We start from the raw sequence: 11,436 nt of genomic DNA on the forward strand, positions 1-11,436 counted from the left end.
AATTTGAAATGTTAAACTACGATTTGGAATGTCAAACTGCGATTTTGCCAAACGCTTTAACTACATTTTTAAAAATCACATTTTTAAATTGCACATTTTAATATGTTTTTTTTTTTTTTTTTTTTTTTTTGTAAACTTTAATATGTTATTTTTAATCGCTTTTTTTTTTTTTTTTTTTTGTTTGAAATCAAAATTCTTAGAAAAAGGAGACCAAATTGAAAAGTTATTTTTATACTTTAAAAAATAAAAAATCCAGAAATCGAATGGTTCAGATGGTGGTTTACTAGTTCTACTGCAAATGCACCCTAACATTACCCTCCTCGTAGCTTCTCATCTACGCCTTCCTCAAATGTCCCTGCAAAAAAACCCGCGAAACCTCTTTTTCTCATTTCACTAGGGTTTTCTTATGTGAAGGTGATGGGGAAGAGAAATGACATAGTGGTTTTATCATCGGATGGTGAAGATGATGACTGTTCAGTGAGTTCGTCGAATCGGAGCTACTCGAAGCCGAAATCTAGGTCATTGGTTACTCGCTCAAATCCTAGAGGTGCGAAGAAGCCTCGCCTTTCGGGTTCTCGGTCTCACTTGAGCAAAGAATCCAGTAACGCAGATGAGGTATGCTTTAATTTTTGTCTGCCTTAAATGAGTTTGATTTTTATTCTAAGCTTTTCATTATCTCTGTATTCCATGTAGCCTAAATTATTAGTTTTTGTTTTTCTTTGTGTGAATTTTGAGCAATGTGTTTGGCTAAACGCATTCGCCCTGTGTTTGGTTGCCTAGTAAATGAAAAGAAAACACATAATAATGATTATCGTCTCGTTTGTTGGTTTGGTCCCTGAAAATTTAAAAAATCATTATTGAATTCGTTTTGTTTCTCAACATAATCAGTGAATTGAAAAAGAGTAATACAAGTTATCGTGATCAATGGTGATAAAAGTATTAATTAAATGATTACATTCATTCGGGATAAGTGTTGAATTAATCAAGTATCAGAGCATAAGTCATAAGAAGTCGAACCCTGACTCTACAATTTACCTCATTTCAATTAAATATTCATCGTGTTGGGTCAACAAGTTGTCGAGGGTGAGTTTGAGCCTACAAGTAAAGGGAGTGCTAAAGTATTAATTAAATAGTTAAATTCATCATGTTCTATTAGCTTAAGCTTTTGGATAAGTAGTGATTTAACACTTAATTTTCCTGCTAAAAATGCTATTTTTCCATATTTATCAGTTATCTGAAATTTTCTTTTTAACTATTTACTGGGTTCGTTAGGTAAATAACTCTGTATTTTTGAATGTTTGGTGTTTTTGCTTGAGTACTAAGAATCTGATTTTGGATTTCGTTCAATGCAGATCAGATTTTTTTGTGAAGATTTTGACGAAGTTTTTAATGGGTTCAAGGTATCTGCTGGTATGCCACTTTGTATATTCTTTGTTTGACATGCCAACTTTATCTTGTAAAATGAACATTGGATTCCTTCCTTCTCTGTACTATGGAGGCTGAAGCTTTGATACCAAAACATGGCTTCATGACATGCTATGCGTTGTGTAGTTAGGTGCTTGGACTTTATGTAATATCTATTTATGCATCAAAAGCCATGTTGACTATGGACTTAATTTTAATAACGAATGTTCAAAATTTTCTTGGTTGAGTTATAAAATTTTAATAATTATCTCCTTTAATGTCAATGCAATGTCAATGTCAATGTCTCCTTTATCTATTCATTTGGGTATTGTTCTTTCTTATGGTTACTTGTTTATCATTGTCCTTCTATGCTAAAGCGGAAATGGGAATGTGGATCAGGTTTTGGAGGGAGCAACACGAAGGGGTTATGGGTTGATAAATACAAACCTCGTTCCTTGGAAGAGCTCGCTGTTCACAAAAAGAAGGTCAAGTTAATTTGCTTCATTTTGCAAATATGCGTATTATACTGATCTTTTGTTTATCCTTGTAACTGCAGGTTGAAGAGGTCAAGGTGTGGTTTGAAGAAAGATTGAGATCTTCTAAGGTAATTATGTAGCTACCATAGCAATTATTTTTTAAAAAAATGTTTTAGTTCCTTTCCTCCAAAAGAAGGAAAAAAAAAAAAAATGGGAAGAAGGAAGAAACAAATCAATAATAATGTGAGAAGTAAGGACATGTGGGTTCTATGGGTTTTAGTATGGACAAGTGCTCTCGGTTTCTTAATCATGACACAAATGCCAGCAGAAGCCTTCCAATTCAAGGTTTTGCTTTGTGTTGCTAGTTTCAAATGAAGTTGGCACTTGTAATGGTTTCATTGTCATTGTAATGGTTGCTAGTGTGAAAAGGTGGGGCTCGACAATTGCAACAAGTTGCAATTCCTATAGTTCTTGGGATGATGACAATGATGATGGAACTGACTATTAATTTCCTCTGATCTGCAAAAGCTAGATCACTGTGCCAATTAGAGATGTGACTGCGCTACACTTCATTTCATCCATATCATCTTAACATGTTAGGATTTTAATCACCTATCATACAAAGGTGCTTGACAGTAGGTTACTTATATTTTCTCTCATCTCAATTGCCCGTAATTTATTTTTCCTTCTCCTTTTCCTATGGTTTGGAGATTTTAGATTGTGAGTTTAATGTTGGGTTCTATCATGTAATGGTCTAGAGTTTATTGATCTATATGAGCATAAACATCTCTCTCTTCCATTTTCCTTTTTGTAAATTTATTGTTCTGGACCATTATGATCTTGTCTTCTTAATTTTCAGGCTGAACTTAGTAACGTTCTTGTCATCACTGGGCAAACTGGAGTTGGAAAATCTGTATGTTGTTGCCCTCTTCATTCATGCTTTAATGCGTTTAACATGTTTATTGTATTGGCAAAGGATGATTCTTCATTCATTCTGAAAAATCTTGCTCATCTCTTGCAGGCAACTATTCATGCAATTGCATCTCACCTTGGAGCCAGTGTGTGTGAATGGAGCACACCTACTCCAATTATTTGGCAAGAACATCTGCATAACTCCAGTACAGGTATTTAAACTAGATTTTGTTCATTGAGTGACGAGGGAAGAATGCTTGGGTCAGGTTACGGTGGGTCCTTTAGAAGCAGGGGTTGAAGGGGTTTTTTTATCCCATCCTACCTTTTGAATTGCTCATTGCCACACAGTGAGCAATGGGTTGGTCTCCCACCATATGTGACAGGATTAATCCATGCTTTACAGTTTTGATATGATTCCATTTAGGGATTTGCTAGTGTTCACTAAAGTAGGTCCGTATTTAAGGTGTATGTGCCATTGTTTGCATAATTTTTTAATGATAAATTGTGATAAATCCATTGAAAAGTGCAATCTAGATGATTTGTGACTTTGCAGTTAACCCTCAGAGAGAAGTACTATTTAAAAAACTTTATGCTATGCTATAGGTACTTTGGCAATGAAATACTTGTATGTTTGAGTTCAGATGCTCAAGCATTTTCTTTCCTTTATTGCATGTACCGCATTTAACAGATTTTTGCTTTCTGATGGTGACTATGTTTCCACTACTAGGCATAAACTACACATCTAAGTTGGATGAGTTTGAAAATTTTGTTGAGAGAATAAGGAAGTATGGATTGAATCTGTCATCCTCTACTGAAGAGTCAAAATCAGCTACAGTACTCCTAATTGATGATCTTCCGGTGTTGAATGGAAAAGTTTCTTTTCAAAGACTTCAAAACTGTTTGCATCTTCTTGTGCAATCAACGCGGATACCAACAACTATATTGCTTACGGACTATGGTAAAACTGATTCAGCAGATCACACCGGAAGATGCTTGGAAGAGCTTCAGTTGTGTCTTGAGCGTGCTGGGGCTTGTAAGGTTACTTTCTTGAACAAATTTGTATCAGTTATTATGTATTGTTGTTATTGAATGCTCATTTCAAACTTGATTTGCAAAATTTCAGGTTGCTTTCAATCCTATCACAAATAATGCCATAAAGAAGACTCTTTCTAGGATATGCAGACAAGAGAAGTGTAACGCGACTGCTGAACAAATTGATCTAATAGCCAAAGTCAGTGGTGGTGACATCCGACAGGCAATTACATCTTTACAGTTCTTTTGTCTCAAACCTGATTCCATGCATTCCTTATCTTTACGTGATACCACTACCACATACTCGAGAGAAAAACCAGATGAGGTCAGTTCTATGGATGATGGATTTCCCTTGCAATTTGGCAGAGATGAGACACTTTCTCTCTTTCATGCTCTTGGAAAGTTTCTGCATAACAAAAGAGACAGTGAAAATGCCATGGCATTGGGTATGTTCTGAGAAAAGTGACTTATAATTTTGAGTTTTATATGCCTCAAATGTTTAATTGGGATTAAGGCTTACTTGAGTTGAGTATGTGTCAATGTGTGTGCCAGAAAAAAAAAAAAAAAAGGAAAGAAGAAGAGGGGGGGGGGGGGGGGGGGGGGGGGAGGTGTGTGTTTAAAACTTTTGTTTACTGATAAATGATATTCTTCATGCCACTTAAGATTCTTTACATATGTACCTATGTTTTGCAGACCAAGATGAATTTCCTCTACAGCAGAGATTATTAAGATTGCCTTTGAAAATGGATGCTCCAGAAAAGATTCTCTGTCAAGCACATGGGCAAGCAAGGCCTATTGCTGATTTTCTACATGAAAATGGTGATCTTTTTATCTGCACTTGTGATTTCCTTTAATTTTTTACCATTGCTTTCTGCTTTCGACATGGATGCAAATAAGGGTGGCAACTTGTGTTATTGACTTACTGAAAACTTGTAGTACCGTTGGATTTTGCCATGCAAGACACTGATTTACAATTGTTGCATACAATTTTCTTGTAGTTCTGGATTTCCTGAGTGAGGATGCAATAGATGATGCATGGGCTGTGGCTTCATATTTAGGCGATGCTGACATGCTTATTTCTACTTTCCGTGGAATGCTAGCTAGATATAATGAAGCAGAAAATGTTTTACAATCAGCTGCTGCTTCAGTTGCTGTTCGTGGGGTGCTATTTGGAAATGCTCATCCATTACCTTCCAGGTTAAATCAAAGGCTTGAATTAATTCTATATTTAAGCAAGGGCTTGTGTTTAAGTAATATCAACAATTCTTTTGAGCACGCAGGTGGCATGCTATTCGCCGGCCAAAGCTCTGGCAGATTGAGCAATCATCGCTGCGCAATAAGGTAGAATTGGCTCTTTTTCATTTTGTATCTTTTTGCCTTCATTTTTTTTTTTTTTCTTTTATCATGTGGGGTTTTGCCAGTTAGCAGTTTTTAAGAACAAACCTTGAAAAACACGGTAGTGCATAGTAAAATAAGCTTTACTGATGGTAATAATCTTTAGAGATGATTGCAGCGTTAATACAACTCAATGAAAAGTGATTTCCGATGGCTACTACAATGGTTTAGTTTAGTCCATGGTCCAACTTCAAGGATGAAATAATTCTAATTGTGTTTTGGAATGTTTTGCATGTTTGAATTACATGCTTCATGGTGGCCCCTATCCAGGAACTGTTTTCTAAGAATTCAGCATCTATAAAAGCCAATCATAAATTCATCTTGAACCTTTTATTTATCATACTTCCATCCATAAACCTGACCCTGAAGAGTTGGGATTTGGATTTTCTGTTTTTGATTGTTTGCTATCTGTGATTTGCATCTATCAACATAGGATGCTCAATTACTGCAAGACTTCAAAATCTTCCAATTGAATTGTGACTTCTGTTACTGCTGGTAGAAGTACTTGTACATAGCCTTAATTTGATGGAATTAAATTAAATGAGCTATTGTTGCAGTGAACAATATTGTCCTCTGTGGTATGAGTATTAAGAATTTAGTTCTCCCAAAAGGAAGTATGTTTAAGCAAATTGTTAATTGGTGTGATGACTGCAGAATGAGATGGTGAAACGTAGATTCAATGGTTATAGCAGACCTAGTTTTTCCAATTTTTCGGTTGTGACTATGGAGTACACACCTGTCTTCAAATGGCTTGGACAGGGAATCTCTGGAGGTCTTGAAACTCATCAGGTATTGACGCAATGCAACGAGACCAATGACAATTTTGATAAGATGAGCTTGGATGACAAAGAAAGTGAGAGTACTGATGATGAAATAGAAGATTGGTAAAGAGACTGAGAACCAAGCTTAGTCTAGATTGGCTCTGTAAAGAAGTTGCTGTAAATAATTGTCCATTTTGTCCCTTAAATTTTCTATTCTGGGAAATGTAATGGATGTTTCCTGTTTTAAAATGTCCTATCATGTTCAAGTCAGTTTTGTAAATGTAAAAGTGCCAAATCGCAGGTCAAATGCATGTTTTAAAACAAAATTGTAGAAAGTGTAATGTTTAGGAGTGCGTTTGAAAATAAATGACGGTTTGAAACATGTATTTTTTTATGTTTTCAAACTGCAGAAAAATGGGTGCGTTCGTAGAAACACACGATTTAAAGATTACGTTTTTAAAATCATTAAAAAAGACTTTGCAAATGACGAACTGGTGTCGACATGGAGAGTAATTGTGGGTGATTTTGGTATTCTTGGGTTTGGCCGCGAGGGATTTGAAATTTGGTATTTGTGGCTTTCTGTAACTGTACGTCCAAATTATCAATAATTTCATCGAATTTAAATTCTTGTTTATTTTTCTGAGCCAACTCAAATTTCAATTGGAAATACATTTTGTGGTCCCCTCCTGGGCCCCTGGCTATGAGTTATGATCCATATTAACAAGTTTAATTTGGCTTTCATGTTGGAATCTATATGCTCTGACCCTCGACAACTTCCAACTCTCTATGCTGCAGCATTCACATGACATGGCTACTTTTTGGTTCTCAGCATTGTTCTGCGTTGGCTACTTCTTGGGTCTATACAGGATTATGAGTCTAGCAAGTAGGACCTGAGACTCAGAGGAGGTGACCTGACCCCCTAGCTACTATTGCGACACTGAAATAACAGAATAACTCTGAGCCTGGTGATGTTGATAGGTCTCTTTCTGTCCCCTCTCTCGCTCTCTCTACACTGACTGCTGGTTTCAATGCCCTTGATGAATTCCCTTGTAACCTTTTACCCTCTTCAATTTTTTTTTTAATTTTAAAAAAACCCTCTCTTGATGAATTTTATGCTCTTTTAGATGCCCAAGCTGACATGGAAATATATATACATTGGTCTAAGATTAGTAGTGTAATTGCCACCTACCTAGTTAATCACCCAAGTCCAGTCAAAATTTGCACTATATTCGGCCACCCACAAAATTAGCATTATAACTTTCTATTATACGACTTGTGCCCATGTACTTGAATGATTGAGGTCCTCGGCAATATTTTTTATTTTTTATTATTATTTTTTTTTTTCGAGAATTTGAAGGCATGTAAATCTTTAAAAAACTAAAATAAAAAATAATTAATGTATTACCAATTGAGGTGGTTAGCCGCTTCTAACTTTTTAAAGGGGACTTTCTAAAGGGGAGTAATTGAGAAGAGTGATTAACCACCATTTTACCCTTTGATAGACTGGTTGAGTCATTCTAATACCTTCTTAAGGTGACTAACCACTTCCTGAGGGGAGTGGCTAACCATCTCAAACGGTGATTTGATTACCCTTATTATTATTCATTTTCTTTAAAGGCTTAAGTGATAAGATCCAAATCGTTTATTCTGGATCTTTTGCAAGTAACCTCAATCCTTAATTGATACCGGAGGTAATGATTGAAGCCGTTATTGAATCAAATATAGAAACGTTCAAAAGAAAAACAGTCTAAGAAAACTTATTGTTGTTTTGTCAATTAACACCAATTTAGAATTGGAAAAAAAAAAACATTCCAAAAAGAGGATATTATATATATTTTAGGAAGTCATATGACAACTGGATCAATTTGGGAAGTTAAATAAGGAAGATTTCAAGGTATGAAAATTATATTGGCCCAAAAAAACATTTTTGAACATCTAAATTGGACGACTTCGGTATTATGATGACACTTTTTACGGCGATATTGAAGTTATAAACGCGATTCTGTTTTCCCGGAGTCTATTACTTCCGAATCGCCCTTGTAAATATCCGTTGCGGATGATTTTGTTGTAACACGTCCAACTTTGTCAGGGAGTAAATGACCTTTTTGTCCCGATTCCGCAAAGACAATGCGAAGAAGCCTCGTACCAAAGAAATGCGCTATTTCAAAAAGTAGTTTTTCAGTACAATCTCCTTCACCAATTGCGCTTCAAGGCCACAGAGTTAGGGTTTTTCTCATAGGTAATTGATTCCTTCTCTCTCTGCTTGATAACTTGTTAATATCATCCCACTTCCCAATTTTCAGGGCTTTTTAATTTTGTAGTTTGAGTTGCCAATGAATTTTTAAATTGGGCATAATATATGATCACCATGAGCACAATTTTGCGTTAAATTTATGGTTTTTTTCTCTGCACATATTGTTTTTGGGGGTAATACAGTAGTTTTTTTTTTTTTTTGTTCATGAAAGCAATTTGAGTGTTCTGTTTGTTCTTGGTGGATTCTTATTTGTGGACATTGGGTTTAGCAACGCATGTTATTGACACAGTCTTAATGCATTAACTTTTATTTTGGTCTTTTTTTGGTGATTTGGTGGGCTTTGTTTGATATTGAAGAATAAAACTTTGAGGCATGCTTGGCATTTGAAATCCAATGTTGGATTTCTAAATGAGTCTTTAGAAAGGAGTAATGCTTCTTATACCGATAATTGGTAGCCGGAATATGCGTGGGTCGTAGTTAATCATGTTGTCCATGAATTAGGAAATGAAGCCGAGCATTTGAACTCGCTCCCTAATTACAGATTCCAAAATAAAAGTAATGTGAAATTCTGCTAATTGTTTGTTCAGAATATTTGTGTTAAGTTAGCTAGAGAGACTCTCACATGTTCCCTCAGTAACCGTCTATGTTGAGTATTCTTGAGCTAGTCTTTTAGAAGTTATCCATCGTTCCTTATGATTTTATTTGCTATGCAATTTATCTACTCTTAATGAACCTTCAAAAGGTACTTCTAAATCTAAGTGGTTTTTTAGATATGTCAAAGGCGATAATGAGTTTGGTAGTGGGTTCTTCAAAGAAGAATAATACATACATTTATGAGCTCACGAGCTCTGGGTCGAATGACATATTTTCCTTCTATAAGAATGAGATGGAGGGTGAAGTCGTGCGTTCAAGACCCACTGAGTGCGTGGGTAACTTACCAATGAAATAATAATGATAATACATCCATGGACTTTATCTAATTAGAGTACACTTTGTCAGTTAGTGAGAGAAATACTACTTTGTGTCGCTACAAATGCAGAATCCTTTGCAGCATAAAATGGTATTTTTTCTTTCTAAATAATGTCTTTGAAAGTTACATATTGGTTGTTTTAGTTCCACCTATATATAAAATTATCGATGGGTTGCTCTAGTTGTAGGACTTGCACAGTCAGAGAAGTTAATGGAAGGTTATTATATCTTGTAGGCTCTCATGCCAATCTTTATTTTCACCTTGATTTTTCCTTTACCCTTTTGGGGCTGTGGTTGAACTCATCCTAGACTTCTACTTGAAGAATAACCAGTCATTCTTAGAGCAGTTAGCAACATTCTTGTCTCATTTTTAGATGGGTTCCTTGGGCAGCCTTTCTAATGGATCGTTGTTACGTATAATGCCTTAACATCCCCCCCTTCTTTTTTAAACCTGGGTTCTTGTCTATGGAGTTACAGATGGCAAGCCGAGTAACTCGGTCAAGAAGACAAACAACTCAGCAGCAGGAACAACAGTCAAGGGCTAGATGGACTGCATCTCTCACTAAGACACTTGCAGACTTGATGATTGACCAAGTTAAAAAAGGGAACAGACACAAAAGTTCTTTTGGCAAGAAAGCATGGAGGTATATGTGTGATGAATTCTATAAGAAAACAGGTCTGAAATGGGACAAGGAGCAATTGAAGAACCGATATGCAGTCTTGAGGAGGCAGTATGTTACTGTAAGGTCCCTTCTGGATCAAAATGACTTCAGTTGGGATGAATCCTCAGGGACTATTATAGCCAAGGATGATGCATGGACTGAATACTTCAAGGTATGTTGCTTTCATATCTGTTGCCTTTTACAAGCGAAAATCTAAACCTGCCTGAGCTGGAGGAATTTTCTCTAACCTGATGACTTGGCGGCTGACTTCTTGGCTATGACAGGATACTATTTTAATTTTTTTAAAAAAATTGGACTGTTTTTTTTTTGCATTCGTAGGGGTAAGGCATGCAATGATCAATAGTAACAAATATATTCTTGAGAATGCCATAGAATGATGTTTGAGGCAATACTAGCCAATAATATTTATCCGCATCTAGGTTGGAGTTCCTCCAAGTTGAGGCAGGAGCTGATTATGTTCTTATTAATTGTCCGTCATCTACTCCCTATGGAACATACCAAGCAGGGACATCCTGATGCCGAGACTTTAAAATATGCTGGCTGCCCAATCTACAAGGAGCTATGCATGATATTCTCAGAACCGGCAACCAATGGCAAACATGATCTATTAGCTGAACATGACGAAGGGACAACTCCTTCCGTTCCTTGTGCAGAACCCTTGAGCATGCACCAAGAGGAGTCGTCATCAGATTCCGACGAAGTGGATGACATTGTAGATGATCACAACACTACGCAACCTACTACTCCTTGTGCAACTGGAAATCGCAAAAGAGGTCGTAGGGGAATTGATGATGCCATTGCAGGAGCCATAATGGAGATGGCAGCTTCTTCAAAGCTGAGGACAGCTGCTATACAGCAATGTAATGCCCGATATACCATTGCTGATTGTATCAATGAATTGGATGAGATGCAAGGTGTTGATGAACAGGTCTATTTTGCTGCTCTAGATCTATTCAACAAACCTAATGCAAGGGAGATTTTCTTGTCTCTCAAGGGTGACAAGCGCTTGATTTGGTTGCGTGGCAAGTGTGCCACTTATCCAGCACCTTAGGTTGATAGAAGAAACAATCTGTATTTGGTGGGTTATCTGTTTTATATCTGTTTTGAGTTGTATATATTTTAGTTCAGTTTTAGTGATAGGCATTCTCAACCAGTGTACATGTTTAGTTCAGGTAGCAATCTTAGGGATTCTAAACCAAAATTTAAGGATGATGCGATGAATTGTGTATTGGTGTTAAGTGCTAAATCCGCAAATGGTCTTTATTAGTAGTTCTTTTATTTATTTATTTTTCTTTTCTTTTTTTCTTCTATAAATGCGTACAAATATATGCCAGCAGTTCTTTTATTTACTGCTTTTCTAACCTATCAAGTGGGTTAAAATCTGTCTATAAATACTGTTTGCACCATTAAGCTTAAAATGGGCTGTTAGCTTCACGCATCGAACAGAAATACATCACTCTTTTAGTTAGGGTTGAGAATTTATTATACAACTTATAAATTCGACACGAATTAAATACAAAATCGTAAATTAGGATTAAAAAATTTGACAT

At 36.1% G+C, this 11,436-nt stretch overlaps 2 protein-coding genes across 2 annotated transcripts; both read left to right on the forward strand.

The window, feature by feature from the left end:
* Nucleotides 1–335: 335 nt before the first annotated feature.
* Nucleotides 336–6,234, forward strand: ATRAD17 (RADIATION SENSITIVE 17). The gene is made up of 12 exons (XM_059582107.2): nt 336–615; nt 1,353–1,410; nt 1,804–1,889; nt 1,961–2,008; nt 2,740–2,793; nt 2,902–3,004; nt 3,520–3,830; nt 3,916–4,270; nt 4,518–4,643; nt 4,823–5,021; nt 5,105–5,165; nt 5,874–6,234. Exons 1-12 carry the CDS (start codon nt 418–420, stop codon nt 6,105–6,107), a joined length of 1,833 nt encoding a protein of 610 aa, XP_059438090.2. The 5' UTR covers nt 336–417; the 3' UTR covers nt 6,108–6,234.
* A 1,805-nt stretch (nt 6,235–8,039) lies between these two features.
* On the forward strand, nt 8,040–11,124 carry LOC132171113 (L10-interacting MYB domain-containing protein). Its single transcript, XM_059582338.2, has 3 exons — nt 8,040–8,219; nt 9,681–10,037; nt 10,392–11,124. The coding sequence occupies exons 2-3, from the start codon at nt 9,681–9,683 to the stop codon at nt 10,935–10,937; spliced, it is 903 nt and encodes a 300-aa protein (XP_059438321.2). The 5' UTR covers nt 8,040–8,219; the 3' UTR covers nt 10,938–11,124.
* The last annotated feature ends 312 nt before the right edge of the window (nt 11,125–11,436 follow it).

This window comes from Corylus avellana, chromosome 1, assembly GCF_965113065.1.
Source record: "Corylus avellana chromosome 1, dhCorAvel1.hap1.2, whole genome shotgun sequence".
In the NCBI taxonomy this organism is placed as follows: domain Eukaryota; kingdom Viridiplantae; phylum Streptophyta; class Magnoliopsida; order Fagales; family Betulaceae; genus Corylus; species Corylus avellana.

Excerpts from the sequence above, each read along its gene's own strand:
- ATRAD17 (XM_059582107.2), top strand. The coding sequence starts at position 418 with ATGGGGAAGAGAAATGACATAGTGGTTTTATCATCGGATGGTGAAGAT. Across the intron at positions 1,411-1,803 it reads TGGGTTCAAGGTATCTGCTG|GTTTTGGAGGGAGCAACACG; the intron begins GTATGCCACTTT and ends AATGTGGATCAG. Across the intron at positions 1,890-1,960 it reads TCGCTGTTCACAAAAAGAAG|GTTGAAGAGGTCAAGGTGTG; the intron begins GTCAAGTTAATT and ends TTGTAACTGCAG.
- LOC132171113 (XM_059582338.2), top strand. The coding sequence starts at position 9,681 with ATGGCAAGCCGAGTAACTCGGTCAAGAAGACAAACAACTCAGCAGCAG. Across the intron at positions 10,038-10,391 it reads CATGGACTGAATACTTCAAG|GGACATCCTGATGCCGAGAC; the intron begins GTATGTTGCTTT and ends CATACCAAGCAG.